Here is a 25,827-nt window from a genome sequence, read left to right on the forward strand (position 1 = left end):
TCAATGGTATTGTACACGGAGTTATGATTTTAGAAAAATGCACTTCATATGACATAAAGTTCGTTGACAGTAAGAAAAAAATTTCTAAATAATTCGGAAAATCCGTGACGCTGTGACTGTGTTACACACAGAATCAAATAATTTAACTTCGAGTATTTACTTATAGCCCTTTTTATTTTAGTGTAAGTCAGGGAAACTTCTTTAAACTTGACATTGGTGCCACGGAAATTTTAGAGGGTTAGGAATTACTTGTAAAACCTAATTAAATCGAATATTTTTTTCTGAAAAAATTTTTTTTTTGTTAAAAACATCAAACTGCATTTTTTTTGATCCTTTCCTTTTTTCAGGATCCCTATACAAGCATCAACTTCTCGCAGTTTGCACCTTGACTTTTCTATAAGATGATCAATGTCTGTAGAAAACAAAGTAAACCGATTCACAAAATATCACCTTGACTACATTAACTGGTAGGTATTTAAACCTCTAGCGATATTGTAAACTGACGGATACGGAACAGAAAACAGACGTTTCATTTACTATTGACAACGTTTAAATTAAACACAGTAAAACTAGATTGGTTAGATATTTGAAAAAACAATCCAACTTCGATCACTTATTAAAAGATAAGATATCAATAAAATGCAATATTTTTAAAATTGTAAAAATACAAATTTTTCAAAGATTTTCATTTTAAATGTAATTTTCGAACTGTTCTATAACCGTCGATGTCACTTCACTGTCAAAAAAATGTCAAAGTTGATAAAAGTTCCTCTGTTTATTTTGACCTAGATCATTTAATTCCTTTAAACAAGGACATAAAGTATTGTAATATATCTGAATTCCACTTATTTTCATAACTTTAAAATGTACAATTTCCGTAAACTTTCAGACCTTGGTAAGTTAGGTTATAATACTAAATGTTCATGTTCATTTTTTTTCATAATGTATAATGTAGATCAATTGTTTAGGCATAAGGCGAGCGAGACATCTGTTAAGGAAGAATCTAAATCAGAATAAATGGAGGTGTATGTCACAAATGGAAACTCCGCCAGAAGAAAAGATTGTACCACAATTTTCTATTCCGAAAGGAATCGTAGGCCAGCCGACATACCACACGCATCCACATATGATACCTAAGGGACATTTGACCTGTGGGATCACTCAAATGGAGTATAAAGAGAGACGGGACACTTTGGTCAACAAATTGATTGCAGAAGTGGATAATATCCATAAGAATCATGTTGTAAGATCACCTTGTCTTACCTTAACATACTTTTACATAGAAATTATTACTAAAACTAATTTTTTTCGTATTATTTTACATAAAGTATTACCTAAAATTACAAGTTTTCATGACATTCCAATCATTTGTTGTAAGATACTTTTTTTCTTAATAAATCGCAAAATTGATTATTTTGTTTGAAAATTTTCAGATTGTAATCCCCGCAGCCCGCAAGCAATATATGTCTGACAAGATCCCATATGTGTTCCGACAGAATTCAGACTTCTTTTACCTAACAGGATGTTTAGAACCATCTGCCATACTTGTTTTGGTGAAACCAGCACAGACTGATAGTTACAATGTAAGATTTAATAATTATATTGATAAATAATCTGCTTTCACTAGAAATTAATTGAAATGTTTATTAATATTCCTATTGAAACTGTCCTCGGAATTAAATAAGTACATAATGGATAACACATCTCCATTTTTTAGCTGACTTCAAAAAGAAGCAGGTTATCAAGTATTTTTTTATGTATGTTACCGCAATGCTCCGCCCCTGGTGCTCCGATTTTGATGAGATGGGTCCCATTTTTTTTTAAATAACTAGAAGACTAGTAGATTTTGAATTTAGCTTCAAAATGTGTTGCGAAAATTAGGGACATTTTTGTAAATATAACTCGCACAAAATTGTCTTTAATGAAAATACATATAGTAAATTATTGACTGAACTAATAAGGTTACTATTTGATATAAAAACTCCTTGTCATAAAAAAAAGCCACCAGATCAATGTTGGAAATATATTCACAGAGTGTACTGTTTGTGCATGAGAAAGATGCTCATGCGGAGCTGTGGGAAGGTCCTCGCAGCGGCTGCAGTGTCTCTACACAGCTGTTCAGTGTAGATGAGGCAAGACCAGTGGAAGGTTTCAATCAGTATTTAACAAAGTGAGTCATATCATCAGCTCACTATACGTCCCCACCGAGGGGCTCGGAGCCTACCCCAAGTTAGGGGTGACTAGGCCATAGTCAACCACGCTGGCCAAGTGCGGGTTGACTTCACACATATCTTTGAATTTCTTCTCAGATATGTGCAGGTTGCATCACGATGTTTTCCTTCAATGTAAGAACGTCGGATAAATGTACATATGTAAATCGAAAATCGAAAAACACATTGGTACATGGCGGGATTCAAACCCAGGACCTGCAGATTGCAAGTCAAGTGCTTAACCCCTGAGCCACCGACGCTCTTGTGAAGTGAAGAAGTGAGTCATATAAATGTCTAAAAATGTGTGTACATTAAGGGAATTTGCATAAGTTCTAAATAATGATAGAAAAGTAAGATAAATGAGTGTATTCCTTCAATAATTATCTTATTGTAATAATTACAGAGTGACATCATTGTCAAAGCCAGGTATCCTATGGTACCATAATGACAATCCAGCAAACCTCGATATCCATGACAACATCCGTTCTGTTCTACGTCACGGTCAAATCGCACTCGAAGATCCGCAGAGGGCACTGCATCAAATGAGAGTGATCAAGTCGCCCGCTGAGATTGAATTGATGAAAGAAGCATGCTATATAGGTTCACAGTCAGTTAACATGGCTATGGCTTGCACTAAACCTGGTGGGTAGGTTATAAATATTTAACTTTTTTGTCTGGTATTAATTTTATTAGACTGATTATTTTATTTGTTGATAGTTGTCGCCAGTGACTTCGTCCGCGCGTAATTAAAAAAAAAAAAAAATTAGTAACCTACGTGTTCTTCCAATCTATGTTCTATATCTGTGCCAAAATCAAGATCCGATGAGCCGGTTCGGACATATCTTCTAACAAACATCCATCCATCCAAACATTCGAATTTATAATATTAGTAAGATCACATGGAGTCTACTGTATGTTAAAAATTTTTAAAATAATGCAGGATCACAGCGCCATCTACATGTACTATGAATTTATTTTAATAATAACGCCATCTATTGATGGAAATATGTATTAGATGGAAAGTTCTGGAACAGTAATATACATATAGGTATATCTGAGCGTACCGTGGACGCGGTGCTGGAGTACACTTGCCGGCAGGCTGGGGCCGAGCACGCGGCCTTCCCACCCGTGGTGGCGGGCGGAGCGCGCGCAACTCACATACACTATGTCGCCAACAACCAGCTGCTGCATAAAGATGAAATGCTGCTTGTTGACTCAGGTAACACACACACACACAAACAGACACACAGGCATACGCACTTCAATAGTACTAGTATGCACACATATGCATATTGCACACACGTATCGTACCCGCGTGTACACACACGCCATGGTATGACATGTGTGGGTACTAAAAAAAAATTGCATTTTAAAATTAACACGTTAACTGCCACGTCAGGCACCAGTGCTTGACAGATATGGTATCTGTTAGGGCCATGTCAGTCACGAGTGCCTGACGCAAACGCATGTAATTCAAAAATTCAAATGAACCCAGGGAGCTGTCAAGCACCTTTCGGGGCTTTTTCTCTATTGAAATTGACTGACAAGGCCTCCAAAAACTATATTTCTTGGCCTAACATTTTTACGTGTAGAACTGGTTTTTATGTACATAAACTTTTTAAGGAAAATAAATACAAATAATTGATGTCAATATAACACCAAAAACAAAAAAAAAATGCCATCATCAAAATTATACTATGGCAGTTAACGTGTTAAACATCATGAAAAGTTTCAACTTAATGTATCTTTTAAAAATTAAATACTTTATGAACTTAATAACTTTAATGTCTTAAATTTCACGTAATACAGGATGTCAGAGATGGATGTACAATTCTGATATATCAAGGACTTGGCCCGTTTCTGGAAAATTCTCCAAATATCACAGGATATTGTACGAGCTGGTACTTACTGTGCAGGTCTGTTTCATTTTTAATCTTTGATTAAATGTCTAGATCAACACAGCTAGAATAATATTTCATTTATTTATTACAGAAACGTCTAATAGAACTGGTCGGAGAGCAAAGACCGCCATTAGATCAGTTATTTGACCAGATGTGCCGGCTGCTTGGCACACATCTGCAGCAGGAAGGCATCCTGCCTAAGAACATTGAAGGCAATGACCTCATCGGTGTAAGTATATAATATTAATATGGATATAATTATCTATGTTAGGGTGGCCCAAAAAAATAAAATTTTTGTTTTTTTCGATTCTCGTGTGAAAATATGTGAGTTTACTATGTTTTAAGAACCTCCACCAAAGGACAGGTTAAAAAAAATTCTTAAAAGGTCGCTCAGAATTTTTGAAAAATTCCAAAATTGCCGAAAATCTGATTTTTTTTGTTTTAATTTTTTTTTTCTCGTCATGTCAACTTTTTAAGTGTAAAATAATATAAAGATTCTGAAAAAGCTTTTACCCGCGACTCCGTCCGCGCGAAATAAAAAAATTTAGGTACACAAAATAAAAAAGTTCCTATGTCGTCTCCTAGTTCTAAGCTACCTCCCCATCAATTTTCAGCTAAATCAGTTCGACCGAACTTGAGTTATAAATAGTGTAACTAACACGACTTTCTTTTATATATATAGATTAGTAATGTTGGATATAATTAGTGTCCTATTGAGGTTATAGCAAATATCAGAATAGTTGAATAATAATTTCATAGCGCGCGTACCGTCTGTGCCCACACCACGTGTCCCACTACCTAGGTCTGGATGTGCACGACGCACCACTCGTGCGACGCCGCGTGCCAGTTGCTAGCGGAATGGTGGTCACTGTTGAACCAGGTAAAATATTTATATTGCCTTGGTTATTTTAATGCAATCACCTTTCTTTACATTCCATTAGTCGTTTGTAATCCAATATCCGACTTGCAAAGGACCAATTTTTTATGTCTTGTTATTAGTAAAATATTTGTTGTATAGTCAAATCTGGATATTTGAATCGTTGAGAGACGCTGCTATCGCAGTTGTCAGAATATATAAAAACTACTTAGACATAAAAAATTACATGACAGCTACAGTACAAAGATCTTGTGACATTTTTAAGGTGACAGGAGGGCGTTAGTGTGCTGTCATAATTTAGTTTGACTTATACCGGTTCAGGTACTTTTGTCTATACTAGCTTTTACCCGCGACTCCGTCCGCGCGGAATAAAAAATAGAAAACGGGGTAAAAATTATCCTATGTCCGTTCCCTGGTTCTAAGCTACCTGCCCACCAATTTTCAGTCAAATCGATTCAGCCGTTCTTGTGTTATAAATAGTGTAACTAACACGACTTTCTTTTATATATATAGATTTAGACGACATTTTTTCATCATTATTTTTTTTTTTTAAATTTTTAATTAAATATCTACTGTTATTTTCAACTTTTAGGTCTTTATGTAGCTCCAAATGATACATCAGTGCCGGAAGAATTCCGAGGCATTGGCATCAGGGTTGAAGACGATGTCCTGATAACTGACGGGGAGCCGATTGTATTGACTGAAGCATGTGTCAAAGAAATAGATGATATTGAAGCTATAGTTGGCAAACATAACCTTTGAAATTGAGTTGTTTTATACTTTATATGGTGAAAATGAATTTTTAATACCTCTATACATGGACAGGCTAAACACCTTGGTTTTTTGTGCCTATTTGGTTTTCGATATTTTGGCGTTGACGGAGATAGAACTGCCAGTAACATCAAAAGCTGCGTTTGAGTCTGAAATTGTCAAAAGTTGTAATTTTCAAGCAATTAACTATTTGTAGAGATTAGGGTTTTTTAACAAAACCTTTTTGCAGTCAGTGGTCGTAATTGTCCAATAAAGTATAAATTAAATAATTTGGAGACTGGCCAGTTATAATTTTTGAATATAGTCTATGACTTGCTTTAAAAAGAAAAATACTAGAAGTTTTAAATATAAACGGCAATTTTAAGGTCCAGTTAATTTTGAAAAAAGAACATTATATTATTAGGAATCCTGAAATTCTTAGATGTAGTGTTCTTATTACTTTTTTAAAAAAATAATTTTTGTCTGAGTACTACAACAATATTTCATATTTCAGAATATAGGATTTTTACCATAAAAATTAAAAAGAAAATAATTCTATCATAAATGTGATACAATTTAAGTTTTAGTACAATTTAAACAATAAATCTCTTTTATGTTTGTATATAGGCGTATTTGTTTTATACAATATAATAAAATTTAATAATAATTAAGACATTTTATTTACTGTCATCGAAAATTTTCTAGTAATTATATTTTTTATTTCATAATTGGCAAACGAGCAAGTTGTCATATGAATAAACATCCGCAAATACAGATATGTTACCTTCCCTCAATCGACAGCGGAGGGGACGTGAAAGAGGATATATCCCCATTCTATTCTTCCACACCACCGTCAAATCCACTTTCTCCCCCCTTCCATTCCTTATAAGAAAAAAGTGGGAAGGGGAAGAGGACTAATAGTCCACCAGCACCACACTCAGACGAAATGTGGAATTCTGTCTTCTTTGGGTCATCGATAAAATTTGTATTGTATACATACAGCGCCCCTAACGGGTGTAAAATACAACAAATCTGTCGATGACGTCACAATAACATATCGAAAATATTCGTGATAGACCCTCTAATATCATTAAATTCCTTTGTTTTTGATTTTTTTAATGAATACTTTTACATATGGAAAAAAGGAATAAATAATACAAATTAAATTTAATCAATGTTATTTACTAGAATAGGAAGATTTTCTTTAAGGTGAACATACACTAGAGCATTTTCTCAATAATTTCTATATAATGTAACGTTCTTACGAATGGTATAGGAAAAAGCATAGTTTTCAAAGCACGTCTGGTTCGTGAAAGTACACTAGAACATATAGAGCGGCTTGTTTTGTTACAAGTAAACGCTCTAGTCTATAACCACCTTTACATATAAATTTTCCTACACCAAAGCCCTAACTTATAACTAAATAACCTAAAAAAATATTAAATATAGGAATGTACATAGAGTAAATAACATCGAAACTTCTGGATTAAAAATTATATCTATACATATATAAAATAGGGTTTTGAGGTTTATATTTAGGTATTAGATCCTCTTATTCGAGTTAAGGCACTTTATAGGTTTAGAATCTAGATTTTTAAATAACAAACAAAAAACTATATTATATCTATTATTTAAAAAAAAACTAATTGAAGTATCTGACAATTGTGTAAGTATTTTAACATACCAATATGACTTCGCATTATAAATTTATTGAAAAAAAAAACTTTAATATTTTTGGAATTGAGTCCAAGATCCGATGTCCAAAACAATAAATCTAGTTTATATAGAAGCTTTTTGTTAAATTTTTTTACAATTTCTTTTGGATATTATAATAACTGTATAAAGGTATACATAAATGTAATTCTTTTAGTCGAAACCAGCACGACTTTCTTAAATCTATTATTAAAGACCTTACAAAAAATATGTATATAAAAATTTGACACATTCTTGTAGTAACAATAATTTCTCTCGTTTTTTAAAAATAAATGCATTGATTGTCTTGAAATTTTTTAAACAGTTTTTTTATATCATGATTAATTCATATTAATTTTTAAAAATAAAAACTACGTATTTTATAGGAAATAATAATTATTAATATAAATTAAAAATAAAACGTAGATTATTTCGAAAGGCATATTCCAACAAAATATTTAAATAGAAATATTTTTCTTATATTGATATGTATTTAATAATTCTTGTTTTAATTTTTTTTTTTTGGTTGGACCCTTCAATTTCTTGTGGCAATATAAACTTTCAATATTTTTATGCATTTAAAAATATAATATTTTATTTTACGTGTACAGACGGCTTTAAAAATTTCAATAGTCTAAGAGCTATCTGTTAAAAACAAATCACTAACCCAACATTATAATTTCTATTTTCCAACCAAAAACTTTCCCAACTAAACCAACTTTCCGCATAGGCAAGTGTTATTAAAAAATATATAAAATGACAATATACAAGAAATTTTAAACCCATTTTCCACTAACCTATATGACTATTTCCACTGTAGTCGATCGTGTAACTAGTCGCTTAGTGGAAAAGGTAATTTAGGGTCTATGCAAGTGTATTTCACCAGTCGACATCGTCAGGTAGTCCACCAGGGTATTCCCCAGTGAGACAGGCGGTGCAGTGACCACCCAGACCAGTCTCCGCACACGTCTTCATATTGTAGTGTACCGCGCTCACTAGTCCTTCCACACTGAGGTACTCCAGACTGTCAGCACCTATCATTAACACTATTTATCGATACATTCTTGTATATATTCTATACTAGCTTTTACCCGCGTCTTCGTCCGCGCGGAATAAAAAAAATGCACACAAGATAAAAAAGTTCCTATGTCCGTCTCCTAGTTCTAAGCTACCTCCCCATTAATTTGCAGCTAAATCAGTTCAACCGATCTTGAGTTATAAATAGTGTAACTAACACGACTTTCTTTTATATATGTATATAGAAGATAAGATTAATATAAAATAGATGGAAAATCACCAAAGTAGTTATGAAATGAATTAATAAGAAAATATAACTGAGTATAGTTCATATCAAATATCTTAGCGGCTCAAGATATATCTTGGCACATCCCACTACGTACTGATAAGAGCCGCAATATATTTGAAAACATATACACCTGATTTACTTACCAACATGTTCAGCCAGCTTGAAGGAGTCCATTTTGTTGGCGATGAGTTCCTCTCTAGTGGGAATGTTGATGCCCATATAACAAGGATACTTGAGTGGAGGCGACGCTATCCTTATATGAACCTAATAAAAAAATAATATCTTCATTTCATTATTAACATAAAACTGGCAAAATATAGACATCTTTTTCGTTCTCTAATAAAAAAGAGAGATAACAATATTTCACATTTTCAGCTTTAACAACCTAACCTAAAAAAAAAATTAAGTTATAATTTAATAACTGACCTCAGCAGCGCCGGCGTCTCTCAGCAGCTTTATAATAGGTCCGATAGTATTTCCTCTGACGATGGAGTCGTCAATCAATACGATACGTTTCCCGCGTACGTTCTCTGACAACGCTCCGAACTTCTTCGCCACACCCAACTGTCGCAGACGAGTCGATGGCTGGATGAAGGTGCGACCCACGTACCGGTTCTTACACAACACCTCCATGAATGGTATACCAGACTGAAAAAAAACACAATTTTGAATTTACTAATATCACAAATGCGATAGTTTAGATGAATGGATGGATGTTTGTTTGAAGGTATCTCCGGAACGGCTGAATGGATCTTAATTTTTTATATCAAAAGATGACACAAGCAAACGGCCACCTGAATTCGGTGACCGTTGCCCATAGACACCCGCAAATGCAGATGCGTTGCCTATCTTTAATCAACGGAGAAGAGAACGCTCAGAAAGAGGATATTTCTTTTTCCTATGCGTCCTCTCTTCCACCAAATCCACTTAACCTACCCATCTTTTCCTAATAGGAAAAGGGTAGGAAGGGTAAGAGGTCTAAAATTAGTCCTCCGGTACCACACTCATCAGACTGTACGCGGAATTGCTTCCACTTGACGCCAGTCTTCTGTGTGGTTGTGGTATTACACTAGGCGAGGCCCATTCGTGCACCTAACAAATATTGTTGTTGCGGAATCTACCACTGTTACCAATGAAATTCAAGTAGAATATAATCTGAAAGAACACATATGCACAAGTAATCGGTCAAGTGTGTACAAAAATGAACATATTCAGTTATAACCACTACAAGTTAAATTAGACCTTAATGTAAAGGTGAATAAGGTAGAGTACCGCACGCACCTGTCGGGCGTATCCGTGCGCGGCGGCAGTACCGGACTCGGGCACAGAGGACACGATGTCCGCGTCAACTGGAGACTCGCGCGCCAACATGCGCCCGCACTGCAGCCGCGCTGAGTACACCATTTGACCTTCACCACAACACATCAAGCATTAAAAAAAAACTTCAAATAAATTCTGTAACATGTCGTTGAAAAATATAAATCAAAGTTATAATTAGACATTTTTTTAAATTAAGTGAACGTAAAAAAGTTTCTTCTTTAAAATGAACTTGCCCCTTCTTTCCTTTCTAAAAAATGGTGAAAAAAAACTAATTGAATTATACAAGTCAGATTAATAAAAAATAACTTTTTGTAAAGTGGCAACACTCACCTTCAAATATACTATCAGCTCTCGCGAAGTAGACGTATTCGAAGATGCAGAATGCCTGCTGCTTGTCAGGCGGGCGCTCCACCACCGCCACAGTGCGGATACCTCGCCGCGACATCTCCACTATCTCCCCCGGCAACACCTCCCGCACGTAGCGAGCGCCTGACAACGTTATTGTTACAAATTCACTCATATAATTGTATTCACATATCTTAGCGGCTCTAAGTTTGCGCAAGTCGATGTGTAGAACACGTCATAGGTAAAGCACTGCTCAGTACGCCTATGACCTTGGACCGCCACGATATTTGAAAAGTAACACAGACAAATTGTACGCGTAAACAGCGTTGCCAGGCGTCCGGATAAAGCCGGACATAGGTAGACTTTTTGATTGCGTGTCCGGCCAAAATAAACGGTTTTCCGGTTTTTTTTAGGCTTTTAACATTTCCCAAACGAGAGTGTACCTATTAATACTGAGACAAAATCCTAAATAATACAGGATGTCCGACCTTTCTACCCAAATGTCCGGCCAAACTGGCTGGTCTGTCCGGCTAGTAGGTTTGGCGACCTGGCAACCCTACTCGTAAAGTACAAAGTATTTCTCTTAAAATACTTTTTTGAATAACTTTATACCATAAGCTAACCCTTATTTTACAATATCATTTCACTTTAGAATAAAAGAACTGAAATAGTATATCTTATTGGTCGCCATGGATTTGACCTTCCTCTGATTATTAATTTCGTCGTTGGATCGAAACCGAGTAATTCAAGTGTCTAGTAAATTATGTTAAAAAAAACCGAAAAAAAACTACAAAGAAGGAACAAATCTCTTTTTTTTTCTTAAAAACAAAAAAGGACAATTTTAAAATGTCATTTTAATGTATATATAAATAAACTAGCTGTCGAAAGCGACTCCGTTCGCGCGGAATTAAGATAAAATTTTAAGAAAATCAGTTGAGCCTTTTCGAAAATACCTTCAAATAAACATCAATATACATCCATCCATACATCTAAACTTTAGCATTTATAATAATGGTAAAATGTAATTACCTATTGAGAGAAAACCACAGGACTCCGAGGAGACAACCCAACCTTCAGCTTTATCATCGACTCCATTCTTAGCTATGCCATTTGTTAAAACTGAAAATAAAACACATCATTTAATTTCTCTTTGTTAAAACTGACGACCACTAAATCTACTGTTACCTAGAAATGCTAAACAAAACTATCTTTAAAAAAAATCTATAATTATGTAACAAAAATGTTACATCGCATACAGAAATAAGCATAACGTAATACTGAAATGAGATTTTTTTTTTAGAACATGCTTCAAACATTGGATTCTGTTAAATGAAAGTAGATATATGTTATTTTTTAATATAATTCCCACACATAAAGATATAAGTGAAACATGCAAACTCAATATGTCTGTCTCTCGCTGAACTTATAATTATATGTTGCGTCTCTTTCGTGTAACGAAAATTACGTGACACGTACTTCCATAAACTATTATTGACGAACAATGAAAGAACCTAAGTATCAAATGGGTTCTATTGTCGTTTTAATGCGAAAATTTAAAACAACTATTTTTCCCTAATGATTTAAAAAGCTATTTTATTAATTAACTAGCTTTAACCCTTTTTTTTTTTTAGCTTTTACCCGCGACGCGGAATAAAAAAAAATAGAAAACGGGGTAAAACTTATCCTATGTCCTTTTCCTAGTTCTAAGCTACCTGCCCACCAATTTTCAGTCAAATCGATTCAGCCGTTCTTGAGTTATAAATAGTGTAACTAACACGACTTTCTTTTATATATATATATAGATATAATCTTACGTACATAGTATATGTGGTATGATAGATGTATGAATGTAAAAGAAGCGAAAGAGTTGTGTCAAGACCGAGTTAAATGGAGGTGCGTCTCTGCCTACCCCTCTGTGTTACGGGTGTGAGTTATGTTGTTATTGTTATATAATAGTGAATATGAATGAGTGCATGCATTACCAGCTGCATGCTGCGCCGACGACTGTTTGTAGACATCTGGAAATGTTTCCTTTATTAATGGACAGAAATTATTAATATTAATATGGAAATATAATGAAAATTAAATTATGTAACGATGATTTATTAATATAATATATTTCTAACTTACAAGATGAGCCCAAAGGTAATATTTTTCCAAGACACAGCGGCCTGTTGCCGTAAGGGTCTCGTACTGCATAGATTTTGTCCTTCAACATTATAACCAACGAGTAACTTAGAGGTGCCAACCTAATGAAAAGAAATAAATTGTTTTTTAAAAATAAAATTAGCTTTAAAGTAACTCCAAAGAGGTTTTATTTGAACTATAGTTAATGTATACCTCATAAGATTGTTGATTCTGGCAGGCCAGTCGGGTCCATTGGTCTCTCCCTCGGGTGGGTTCAGACACAATGCCTGTGTGATCAGCTCCGAGTCTGAATGTGTGGACAAACCTACACCTCTACCGAGCACCTAAGATGATATAATATTGTAAGTCACAAATAGTAAGCAAGAACTCGTAACGAAGGAAAATGATTAAGTAGAGTGTTGATTGCGTAAGAAAAGATAGAAAAAACTACCTAAAATAATTGTAATATTGTTGTCATGTAGACTTTTCATATGTGGCTACACTATTCAATGACCATAGAGTAAACCATCTCACCATTTTCCTGAGGCTGCTGCAATTGACAAGCTCGCCATTGTGCGCGACAGCCAGCGCGCCGTGCGCCGTGTGCACCACAAACGGCTGGCAGTTCACCTCCTCTGACGCGGCTGACGTCGAATACCTACATAGATTAAAAAATAAAAACATTTTGCTCATGTTGCTAAATACCATAGACAACTCTACATGATGTTAATGGAGATGCGATCGAAAGATTTCACTACTTTAGCTTTTATCTCTGTACCCTTATAAGATACCCTCATATCTTAAATTTCATCATTTATTATACACTAAACTGTTAAAATTAGTAGCCTCTGTTTTCTACCATACTATGTTCTACATCTGTGCCAAATTTCATCAAGATCCATTGAACCATTCTGGAGATACCTTCAAACGAACATCCATCCATCTTAAAATTCGCATTTATAATATTAGTACGATATCAAAGTACGTAGGATTATATCTATGAAATATTTACAAAACAAACATGTGCACAACAACACAGGTCAAACGCAAGACTTCCAACAATTACATGGAGACAGTAACACTGACGCAAATTGCGTCATCTTCTACTATCTGTGGTGACCTACTGCTCTATTTGGACATCTCCACGTCAATCTTACTGTCACAATCAAACCGACCACATTGTAAACAAATGCCTGATTATCGCCAAATTAAGTCTAAATTTAATTTAATTTAAATGTTTTTTAAGAGAAGATTTAGAAACATCAGTACTTATTGAAATCTGAAGACATTCATGTTTGAATAAATAATTATATAACCAGAGACTATCGCACCAACATTTTACGCACGGGAAACGTTTTTTGTCCAACTAAGTTTTATAAATGGCTTCATTTTTGAAAGCATTTTTTTAGTATTGTTGTTATTGTTTCGTTTAAATTTCTTGAACTAACTCTGGGTTTCTAAGACCAAGATCTCTGTGTAAAACATATTGTTATCTCTGTTATGTCAAAGATAATAACAGGGATGACGAGGTTTTATACAGAGATTATGGTGTCAAAAACCAACGGTAAATCGAATTCATCTTACCGACGATTCCATTTTCAAAACGTCATTTGGCTCTCATTTTAATGACGTCACCAACGTCACTATCATTACGTCAGCAAAGTTAAGGTCAGGAGAGGATGTATTTATTAAACAACACTCAAGGCCGAAATCAATCATAAACAACAATAATAGAGCAATTTAAGTCTTGTCCAATCAAGAATTTATCTTTGTAGATCTAAAGTGACGAATGTATGTACTATTACTTTGGAACTTAACCTACTATAGGTTGGCTAAAAATCCATTGCGTTCCATTGGAGATCGTGGGATCCTCGCAGTCACATTTGAGATTGGCCACCGAGGGGTTTTTATTAAGCAAAGATCTCACATAACCCTGTCTTTCCCCCAAAAGGCAAGGCACTTAGGAAAATTCCCCCGTCCCGATACCAAAAAACGGTTGCCTTTCTATTATTTTTTTTACATTGCCTTAATTCGATTATACGTTAAAATAATTTAAACATATTTACTTATTAATAACAATTCTTTAATTTTACGGTTTGATCGATAATACTTAAAAAAAAAAATAGCATATTTTACAACGAAAACCCTTTAAATAAATTGTTTATAAATACGATATAAGGTCGTAATTTTTTATAGCTCTATTTGTTAGGGCCGCTACACACAAAGGTCAATAACATTGTCACTTTATCACTTGCCTGGTGTGCCCTATGCCAAGGTTTCCCTTCAACTTCTTCATGGCTTCATCGTTGAAGATATTATTGATCAGGCCCATGCCCTTGTGAGAATTGAAGGTCCGTGCACTCTTGCCCTCTGACGTCACGATCCCCGCCGACTCTTGACCTCTGGGTATAAACAATTATAGATTTTTTCCATATAAATAATCGTTATCTATAGGCCAAGTGGAAAAGTTACAAAGATAATTTAAGAAATAGGTCTGTTATTGATAAGAGGTAAATATTATGCCAGTTTATAATATTAATTTTTGGTAGTTACGGTAATAAACTTAAAAAAAAATATCCTGAATTGCCTAAATCTAAATCGCTTAGTAAAAGCAACAATTAGATGTAATTTTTATTAAAAAATAAATAATTTTTTATTAAAAACTGACCTGTGTTGTAACGCCACAAGCCCCAAACATATAACTTGTGCGACATCCACCTGTGTCGGCCAGTCGCCAGTACCTATAGCCCCAAACACGCCACATTCGTGTGTTAAACCTGACAACAAAAGCAAAACAATTAATAATACATTTATTGCAAATAAAAAAACATTTCCACATTGAACATAGTATTGCCACACTCAGAGTATATCAAAATGCGTTTATACTAGCTACTCCGTCCGCGCGGAATTAAAAAATATTGAATTAGTAGCCTATATGTTCTCCCAAACTATGTTCTACATTTATGGTAAACTAGCTTTTACTCGCGACTCCGTCCGCGCGGAATAAAAATGCACACAAGATAAAAAAGTTCCTATGTCCGTCTCCTAGTTCTAAGCTACCTCCCCATCAATTTTCAGCGAAATCAGTTCGACCGAACTTGAGTTATAAATAGTGTAACTAACACGACTTTCTTTTATATATATAGATAGATTTCAGCGAGATCCACGAAGCCATTCTAGATACCTTTTAAAAAACATCCATCCATCCATACATTCGCAATTATAATATTAGTACTATTATTACTTTACAGCACTCACGTTAAATTCAAAAACGCAGAAAATATTATCTTTTAAACTGTTCAATATTTGCTAAACAAAAACATAGATTGTATTGTTTATTTTCTGATCCGATCTTTTTCAGTCGACGAAGAGCCTCTCCTTATATAGTCAATAGATCATATGGGAAAAGAAAAATGATATATTACTTATTTATATTTATATTCGTATTGAATAATCGATTCCTAACAATACGTTGTCCGTTCATACAGTCGTTATCAGTATGGGTCGGCGGTGCGTTACGGCTGACCTCCGTGGAGAGTTTCATCATACCCTGATAATCCTCACTTGTTATACGACATCACGAGATATGCACGCCTAAACTTATTTAACAACATTACCATGGATTTCCACTGTCAAAATATAGATAGACGATCTTCTATATTAGTTTATGGACAGATAATAACACACAGCCATCAAAGGTATTGTAATAGCAAACCAGGTGTTTCGTGGCAAAGAGGCAAAGGCTTATTAAGCCAAATGCCAGAAGTATACAAGATTCATTCTTTGAGATAAATGACTATCACACGATTCGGCTTATTCGTATCTTTTACGAGCTCGACTTCGTCCGCGCGGAATTAAAAAAAAAACTTATTAAGTAGCCTATGTGTACTTGCAGACTACGGTTTACATGTAAGCCAAATTTAATAGACATCCATTGAGCCGTTCTGGAGATACCAAACATCCATCCATCCATACATTCGCAATTATAATATTAGTAAGTAAGATTTTAGGTGGAAAAAAGCCTGTAGGCTTATTCATACGTTACGTTATGGCTATTAAGCGGTTAATTTGTTTTAAATGAAATGAAATCTAATAGCGATTATCTAAAAATCTTTGTTATGAATTCCGCAAACCTTACCTGACTCCACAGCTCCCCTGCCGTACCTCTTGCTCCTTATTTTGACTTCCCCTTGCGTCTTGTCACACTGACAGTTGGACTGACAGCTGTCATCGTTCGCTTCCCGCGCGCCCAGCCTCGCCGTGTGAATATCACGTGACTCCTCACGTCCGCTGCTCGGCTTACATGGAGATGGTCCAACGGGACCGTCCATGTTGTGTCTGGAATACAAGAATTTAGTTAATTAGAAGAACACAAACAGGGCCATCTTAACCCAGGGGTGCAAGAGCTGTGGGGCGCCCAGCCCTCCCTAAGGCTTTTACACATTATGTTTTACTGTCAGTCTACTTCTGTCGAGAGAAAATTAAAAATTAATACGAATGTTAAATACCTGATTCTGGCAATAACTAGTCAAAAAACCTAATTTTTTTTTCCTAAAATAAACCAGAAGTCAACCAGATTACATAAGGCTAACATGTATAAAACGTGTTTGTTATTAATTAAAAAAAATCGTATCATTAACTCGCACGCGACTTGAATCAGGGCGGTGACTAACCGTACTCAACCCCCGACAGTGATTATATTGCACGAGAGTAACCAAGATCTTAATAACAACGCGTTTAATAAACAACAAACTTACAGATTACACCGAACGAAACTGATGCTTAATGTTACGCCCTAAAATCACTGATAAAAATAATTTAATTGACGTCACTTAAATGAAAATATTTTCGTCTTAAACTAAATAAGTACCTACTTAGAAAATCTACGTCATCGGGGTTATCAAGGTATCATGTTCTATTACCAAACAAAATTGTGTTATTAATGTCAATTCTATAAACTTTGACTCCTGTCTATTTTAACAGTGATGGGTCCACAAACAGCTGTTAAATAATATAACACTACGGTCTAAATCAATATTGATCAGTCTTAAAATGCAACGAAGAATCAATTAATAAAAAAAATGAACGAATTAGTTACTGGTACATCAATGGCTATTGTCAATTGGTAGAAGGCACCTTCACTGAAGGATTATCCCAAAGAATCATAAACATGCATAGGGCTCTAGTAAGAGGCGGTCAGTGCAGACGTAAAAAGACCTCAAGAATTTAACATCATCGACTTTGTCCTGGATAAATATTGTTATAGATTCATCTCAATGACTGACTGGACTGGTAAACATGGTATGCGCATATTATAAATGGGTAAGAATTACATCTGACACTGAGAACTTTATAACTATGAAGATGTACATCGGTGGAGGTTGACCTAAGAAGAGATGAATGGACTGCGTGAAAGCTGACAAGGAAGTAACGACTAAAACCATAGATCCGGAGGATCACTACCTCGTGCGTCGAATCTGCGTAGAACAGGATAAGTACATGAAGATGTTGTTGCAATCCGTAACTGTTTGTTTTTAAATCATAGATTTAATATTTAGTAAACAATGTTCGTTTCATGATGTCAAAGAAATTATGTTGCTATGTGACTGTTTACAGTTTAATATTCATTGTACTGAGACTGTAATATTATTTTTAAATGCATTAAATCTTCACCATCATCAGCTCACTATATGACCCTTCACTGAGGGGCTCGGAGCCAATCGTAAGTAAGGGGTAAATAAACCATAGCCAACCACGCTGGCTCAGTGCGGGTTGTTTGATTTCACACATAACTTTGAATTTCTTCTCAAATATGTGCATGTTGAATCACGTGTTTGCCTTCACCGTAAGAACGTCGGATAAATGTAAATATGTAAAAGCATAATCGAAAAACACATTAGTACATGGCGGGATTTGAACCTAGGACCTGCAGATTACAAGTCAAGTGCTTAAACCTTGAGCCACCAACACTCTTACTTCTTGTAAATACGATGTTTGGATGTATGGATTGATGTTCGTAAGAAGGTATCTCCAGAACGGTTCAACGGATTTCGATGAAGTTTTGCATAAATGTAAAATATTTTTTTTTGGCAAAAGTTTAGATAGATGGAGCTTTGGATGAATGGATGAATGGATGGAAGGATGGATATTTGTTTGCAGGTACATATCTCCAGAACAACAAAAACGGATAAAATTTACACAGATGTAGAACTTAGTTTGGAAGAACACATAGGCTACTTATGTTGTTTTGGTAATTCCGCACAGACGGAATCGCGAGCGACAGCTAGTTCATAATATATTAGTAAGAGAAACGCAACTCTAGTAAGTTGGACGTCAGATCAGCCGCGGGGGGTCAGTTATCTGCTGACATTTGGGTATCTTTCCACAACATGGCAATAAAGCAATTGTGCTATAAACAACAGATAAGTCCGGTGCAAAATTAACGCCTAGACTACATCATAACTTGGTTTTATAATATAATATAAACAATACAATATAAATTTGATTTATTCATATTATTTGCGCGGAATTAAAACTAGCAGCTTATCTGTTCTTCCAGTCTGTGGTCTAAATCTATGCCAAATTACAGAGTGATCCGTTTAACCTTTTTAGAGATGCGTAATAACATCCATACATGCACCTAGCTTAGAATTTATGTGAGATTCATATTCATAGGAATAGGTACTGCATTGTCTTACTACTCTACCTCATTGTTCTTCCCTAGTGTGAAAGTTATTGGCATAATTTGTTTACAACCTCTATATGTTTTAAATAAAATACATCTAGTTAGCTGCTTGCTTGTTTGTCTCAGACAAAACATATTCTAATAAGAAACAAAATTATCAAATGCTTTTTATATCGCAAAAAATAATCGGTTACATGTTCTTATAAGAACGTCTCATAGCAGACGTTTCGGCGGCGATACTGGCGAAACTAGTTTCAACTTTAAATGAATAATCACGTTTCCACTGCAAAAACATACTGTTATCTAAACTTTTTCAAGGTGCTTCGACAAGCGCTATTATTAGCAGTTAACTATAACAAGTTTTTATCCAAAAAAAAATACAACAAATAATATTATTTAACGCTCTGTGCTCTGGTTGTGTCGATAGAGAGTTTTGCTTTAAGCGAAGAAAATAAACAAAGGTGATGAAAGCATTAAACACAAAAAGTACTTTCTGGAATCACGACACCAGACCTTACGTTAGATAAACTAAAATTACAGGAACATCGCTAAAGATCGAAGTTAATTTTCTTATATGCCAGCATTAAAAATGTTTCCTACTTCTACGGGTATATCCTAACCTCAAAAACTAGGAGGTTCTCAATTAGTCTGTACGTTTTTGTTTTTATTATTGTTATTTCATAACTCCACTCCCTATTGTCATAATATTTTCATAATTCTTTTTTTATTCGAATACACCGGCTACGAGAGAAATGCATTTTGTTTGAGAATGTTTTTTATCGAAGTCTGTTGTCTTATTTAATCTACATTTAACATAACAAAAATGGAATGTTTTTAAACCTAATAACTATTCGATTGGGCAATATTTTATATATTGTAGGCGTAACTAGACTACAACTATGCAATAATAATAAGTATTAGCGACAGCTCGACAATTACGTAATTCTATTTCAACACCTACTCGATTTGAATATCAATTGCGAATAACCGTGGGTTTCTAAGACTAAAATCTCCGTTTAAAACATATATATCTTTTATGTAAAAGATAATGACATTGATAACGATGTTTTATACAGTGATTCTGACATCAGAAACTGACTGTAAGTCAATCAAACACATCCATAAAAAGTAGATTCAGCAGATATTGCTAGTTTTTGTATACGTTTGGAAAACAAGCGGTTAATTACGTCGTAAATAATTGTATGTTCAAATATGTCATTTGTATCTGAAAAAATGCGCAATAACGTAATGTTTAAAGCAATTTATTTTTGTACTATTACATATTTCTAAAACTGTACCACCCAGTATTTTACGCCAATCAGAAGCATACTAAGAGTCATGCGTAGAATGAAGTTACATCTCCTTAAATATATCATACGAGATGTAACTCTATTCATCCCAGCCCTCCAATTCAGCTAACAAAATCTTTTAAAGCGCAACTTTCGTCATCCGAGAAATCATTGTTATCAAGTCGACATAAAATAATTTACCATTTAGATAACTTTACAAAAAGATTATAAAAAAATATTAATTTAACATTTAAATCATTTTGGAACAAGGTGCATATAAATAAACTCAAGAGAAACGTGCTTGTAATAAAGCACACCATGTACAGTAAGATTTCTGACACCAAAAAACATATCGTCATCCCTGCCATTTGACGAAACAGAAATGGCAGGGATGACGATATGTTAATAAATAAGTAAGTAAATAAGTAAGTAATAAGTAAATAAATAAATAAATAAATAAGTTTTAAACGGAGTAAACGTAACTCAAATAAGTTCATATAAGTTAATCCAAGCACAAGTTTTTTCTCTAACCTCTATAATTAAAATGACAAACAGACAATCTGTAATTGAAATTTTAAAAAAAACTGTTGTAATTTTTGTATACTAAATAATAACAGACCATAGTCTAGAATATAATAGAATACGAAATTAATTTTCGTACAAAATAATTAATAAATAAAATGTGCTTCGATTTTATACGTGGAAATATGTTTTAATGCATAATATATTTTTATTACTTATGTTAATTAGTTAAATATTATTTTATTAAATTATTTATTATTAAACAGTAGCGATATAACCCGGTAAAATTAAATATTGAAGCTGCTAAACTTCGCATACAGCTGAGAATTGGTAGGGAACTTCACAAAGTCGATTTATTTGGAAAAAAAACCAAGGTCAAAAACGTCTCAAAATAGATTTATCGCGTTTCATCAAAAAATTACCTTAGACTTCAAACACGTGAAAAAGTCGTATTTTTCACCAGCCAGGGATCGAGATTTCGTCCATGTAAAATCTACTGAATTTTAGTCACTAAATTGAAAACAAATATTGTTGTTATGTTTGTTTGTTATTTAAAGTTATCATATCATAATGGTAGAGACCTATTGACAGCGAACAACAAAAGTAGGCCAATACCACATTCAAGTCAATTCAATATATTGAAATATACTGCATAGTTATTATATATTTTAATTAAACAATAATATCTTTAATTATCTTTTACTATCCAGCATCAATGGCTCAGGGGTTAAGCACTTATAATAATAATAATAATATGTATGTATAGTGTGTAATTTAGGTTTTATATATATGTATTTATCGTAAATACGTAGTATATTTATTAGTTTTTATTTTACCATTATTTATTTACTTTATCTATCATATAAAAACCAGCCAGGCGGAGACAAAATTAATATAAAAGAAATAATAATAATAATAATAAGACACTTGACTTGTAATCCTGGGTTAGAATCCCGCCATATAATAATGCGTTTTTCTATTTTAGATTTACATATATACATTTATCCAACATTGTTACGGTAAAGGAAAACATTGTGATGCAACCTGCATATATCTGAAAAGAAATTCAAAGATATGTGTAAGTCAACCAACCCGCACTGGGCCAGCGTGGTTGACTATAACCTAGTCACCCCTTAGTGTAGGCTCCGAGCCCAATAATGGTGATGTAAGCTGATGATGATATCTTTTACGATAACTAATCTTTTACCTGCTTATTGAAAAAATAATTTCACCAATAAATTTTCTACTCTGTTCGTTGCAAACCAATTTCGATACTAAAGATAAACACTTGAGGTTGCAATATAAAAGTTACATCTCATAACACATGTAACTCTTTTCAACGGATGGGTCAATAAGTTCACTAATGTCTTACTTACTCAATACCATAAAATTAAGTGAACAATACATTAAAGTTAGTTCAGTTTCAAAAGTAATAAATATAATATTTTTGGTATTTTCTATGCAATTGTCAACTAATAAACTACCCCGTAACTTTTAAATTACAAAATACAAGTATACAATGATTATGTTGAACCTGTAATTGATAATTTTCTTTAAAAATTTAAGGCTTCTAATCAAATATTAATCTTTTATTCAAATGTGACAAACAAGCGAGTAACCAGTTGGTATCGTAAGCATAAAAATAAATAAAAAGGCAACAAAACTGAAATCAGAAAAACAAAGTCTCTGACGCTTGATGTCAGAGGTAAAAGAAGGAAGGCACAATGCGCCTTCTCAACCAAAAAAAAAAAAAAAAAACAGTTGGTATCACTAAAAAGAAAAGTGATCATTGCCCAGAGACATCTGTAACAAGCTGAAATTTTACACATGTTGATTGTCCATTTGTAGTGAACAGAACAAGGGATGTAAAGAAAAAGTATAATTTCCTATATGTTATATTCCGCTGTTTCAATTAATAAAAGTTTGACATAAATACTAATAAGGTTTCTCTGAGGAAGATTGAATGAATTAAGTTATCTTATTTTTGTATTGAAATATAAGACATCATCTTGACATAATAAAAAATTAGTAATGGCAAAGTACAAATTAGAAAAACATTCAATAATAACATAAAAACAAATTGTATTGTAAGCTAAATATTCATATTCTTTAAGAATCAAAAACGAAATCTTGATATTTCCTAAAATAAATATAATTTTTCTAATTTGTGTTATAAAACTAAAATGTTACATAAATTACTATGTAACACTGGAACTCCATTAAAATTCAATGCAAAATTGTTAAAACTTCACAAAACTTAAAGTCGAAAAGAAATTTTAGAATAAAACTTAACTTGAATAATTGGATAATTCAAAATACATGAAATAGTTCACAACTTTCATGTAACAAAACAAAAAGCAATAATGCCATGCGGGGCACCACATTGTCTGTTGTTTGACGTTTACATAGCAATATTTATGATAAGTAAACTTAACCTGAGAAACTTAACACAACTTAAATCTGCACATTGCGTTATATTTTTAAGGTGTTAGTATTAATAATGTCTTAGACTATTATAAATAGAAACATTTAAAGCATTAATGCACGTACCTGAATAAGTAATAGTAAACTCAAGTGAATAACTTGCAAAATTGCGGCAACAACAACTTTGATTTATGAAGCGTATAGGAGCGACAAGTATCACGAAATAATTGAATGTCCATACATAATTGGGAGGCAATAATGTACAGCCACGATAATGCACGACCTGATAATGTACGGCCCAATAATTCATGTACAAACAATGGTTTGTTTGTACATGAATTATCAGGCCGTGCATTATCAGGGCGTACATTATTGGGGCGAGCATTATCGGCACGGGCCGATATTGTACAGCCAAATAATGTACGACCTGATAATTCGTGTCCCATAGAAAGTAGGTGTACACGAATTATTGGGTCGTACATTATTTGGCCGTACAATATCTTGCACGGACTGATAATGCACAGCCCAATAATGTACGGCCTGATAATTGGAAGCCAACATGGCGGCCACTCAGCTGTCAGAATCCTACTAGCCAATCAGGAGCGTTTAATTCTCTATGATTATGCTTCGTTTAGACTACTTTACTAGTTTAGTTGATGTTTTTGTATTGCGAAAAATTTCAAATCTCGCGCCCTTTTCGACGGTGAAAATTTAAAATAAATTAAATTAATTTAGTACATCATCCATAGGTTTTAAAAATTACTGGACAATAAATGTCCACATGATATTTGCATACTATTTTATTTTATTTAGTATTATTAATTTAGAAGCAATGACGGTGTATTTTTGAATGAATGAATTTTACAGTATGACATCCATAGTACTTCCTATTTGTAAAATTATTTCCTAAATTGATGATATGATTATGTATTTTGTATTCCCTTGTCTTTTTAAAATGTTTCTAAAATCATATGTTTCTTGAAATAGAGTTCTCACTTTGGATATGCTCGAGTTTTTATGATTTTATTCAGCGATAATATGGAATTTTAATAGTGAGAGAAATTTCAAATTAGTCCAGTAGTTTTGTAGTCCTTATAAAGCAACCAAACAATTAATCAAATTTTTCTTATTTATAATATTGGTTACCAGTTAATTTTATAATACATTATTTTATTCTATATTTTGTAATATAGCGATTTTACATAACATTCAACTTATTAAAATGTTTTGATAAAGCAATTCAAATCAAGATAAGATTTAGATGATGATATTAATTTATTTTAGTTTCTATTGAGTGTATATTTATATAACAACTCCAGGAAAATCAATTACAATCAAAACAATACAATCTACATATTTCGTTTTCCCTAAATTGCAGGCGGCCGACGGTAAAAAGTTTCAGTCAAAATTTTAAGTAGAGAGAAGCCCGAAGAGGAGTTATTTTTTTATTTTGTTTGCGAGGTTAATTTACCAAAATCATTTATATAAACAAACTTAAGTTGCTATTTGTAAGCTCAATTGTTGTTACAAGCTTACAATAATTTTCCTGACGTTTGGCGCCATAATTGTGAATAATTTTACCTGTTTTTCATAACTATATTTCTTGGTTATATAGAGGGGTGGGTTATATATCCTTGGGGACATTTTGGTAGAAACATAATTCAACACATCTACAGTTAATTCAAAAATTGACTGTCAACAAATTCCAGTTCAGTTCAATTTCAAATTTTTGTTGGATGCACACTTGCTATGAGAGCTCATTAAGATGAGTCATAAAAAGGTGTTAAAATGGGCTAACTCTACTCAGCTAAGCTTTTTGTAAAATCAATAACTTTAGCCTCCAAAAAAATTAACCAGTTTATATTCATACAATGGGTAAGGATTAATCTTAACATTTGTAAACGCGTGAGCATTCGTGGTAGGACGCGTTACGTTCAATTGTATGTTTGCCTTAATTTTTGGAAAAAATAATTTGAAATGCTTTTTCAGATATGTGCTAACATTTTTTCAAGCCCCCATACCCATTATAGCAAATAACCCCACAGAGCAATTTACTAAATTATCAATTCACCGGTTGGCTCTAGCCATCGCATAAAATAATATGACGGGAGGACTTTGTAACAGGATGGCCAAGAGTAACAGCTTTCTGTGACAGTTATTTTGTCGTTACTAAGCTTTCTAAAGGCAGGGGCATGTGGGGTTCGACCCACTAAAACCCCCTCGGTGGCCAGACTCGAGTGCAAAACAAGAAGGTTCCGGGATCTCCAAGAAACGCACCGGAACGTTGTAAGACTTGTAATGAGTAATAAAAAGAGAGGTTATTTTCAATCTTTTATTGCTTTATTCAATAAATAACATTTTACAGAACGGGATTCCATA

General features: G+C 33.6%; 2 protein-coding genes across 5 annotated transcripts; one reads left to right on the forward strand and one right to left on the reverse strand.

The window, feature by feature from the left end:
• Positions 1–740: 740 nt before the first annotated feature.
• On the forward strand, positions 741–5,947 carry LOC106711910 (xaa-Pro aminopeptidase 3). The gene is made up of 10 exons (XM_014504333.2): positions 741–895; positions 969–1,243; positions 1,434–1,583; positions 2,034–2,170; positions 2,614–2,852; positions 3,259–3,429; positions 4,020–4,126; positions 4,203–4,340; positions 4,871–4,991; positions 5,581–5,947. Exons 1-10 carry the CDS (start codon positions 865–867, stop codon positions 5,748–5,750), a joined length of 1,539 nt encoding a protein of 512 aa, XP_014359819.2. The 5' UTR covers positions 741–864; the 3' UTR covers positions 5,751–5,947.
• Positions 5,948–8,124: 2,177 nt separating this feature from the next.
• Positions 8,125–23,689, reverse strand: LOC106711729 (amidophosphoribosyltransferase). Of its 4 annotated transcripts, none has more exons than XM_045686201.1 (14): positions 17,202–17,258; positions 16,667–16,866; positions 15,197–15,305; positions 14,784–14,930; positions 13,063–13,186; positions 12,742–12,872; positions 12,532–12,650; positions 12,384–12,419; positions 11,431–11,520; positions 10,387–10,545; positions 10,018–10,145; positions 9,163–9,384; positions 8,880–9,000; positions 8,125–8,464 (listed from the first exon to the last, which is right to left on the reverse strand). In XM_045686201.1, exons 2-14 carry the CDS (start codon positions 16,857–16,859, stop codon positions 8,310–8,312), a joined length of 1,734 nt encoding a protein of 577 aa, XP_045542157.1. In that variant the 5' UTR covers positions 16,860–16,866; positions 17,202–17,258; the 3' UTR covers positions 8,125–8,309. The 4 variants fall into 4 exon arrangements, with proteins under 4 accessions (XP_045542157.1, XP_045542155.1, XP_045542153.1 ...); XM_045686199.1 differs by lacking the exon at positions 17,202–17,258 and adding an exon at positions 17,037–17,194; XM_045686197.1 differs by lacking the exon at positions 17,202–17,258 and adding an exon at positions 23,575–23,689 and having other exon boundaries at positions 8,126–8,464.
• Between the last annotated feature and the right edge of the window lie 2,138 nt (positions 23,690–25,827).

The sequence above is a fragment of the Papilio machaon genome, chromosome 3, assembly GCF_912999745.1.
Source record: "Papilio machaon chromosome 3, ilPapMach1.1, whole genome shotgun sequence".
In the NCBI taxonomy this organism is placed as follows: domain Eukaryota; kingdom Metazoa; phylum Arthropoda; class Insecta; order Lepidoptera; family Papilionidae; genus Papilio; species Papilio machaon.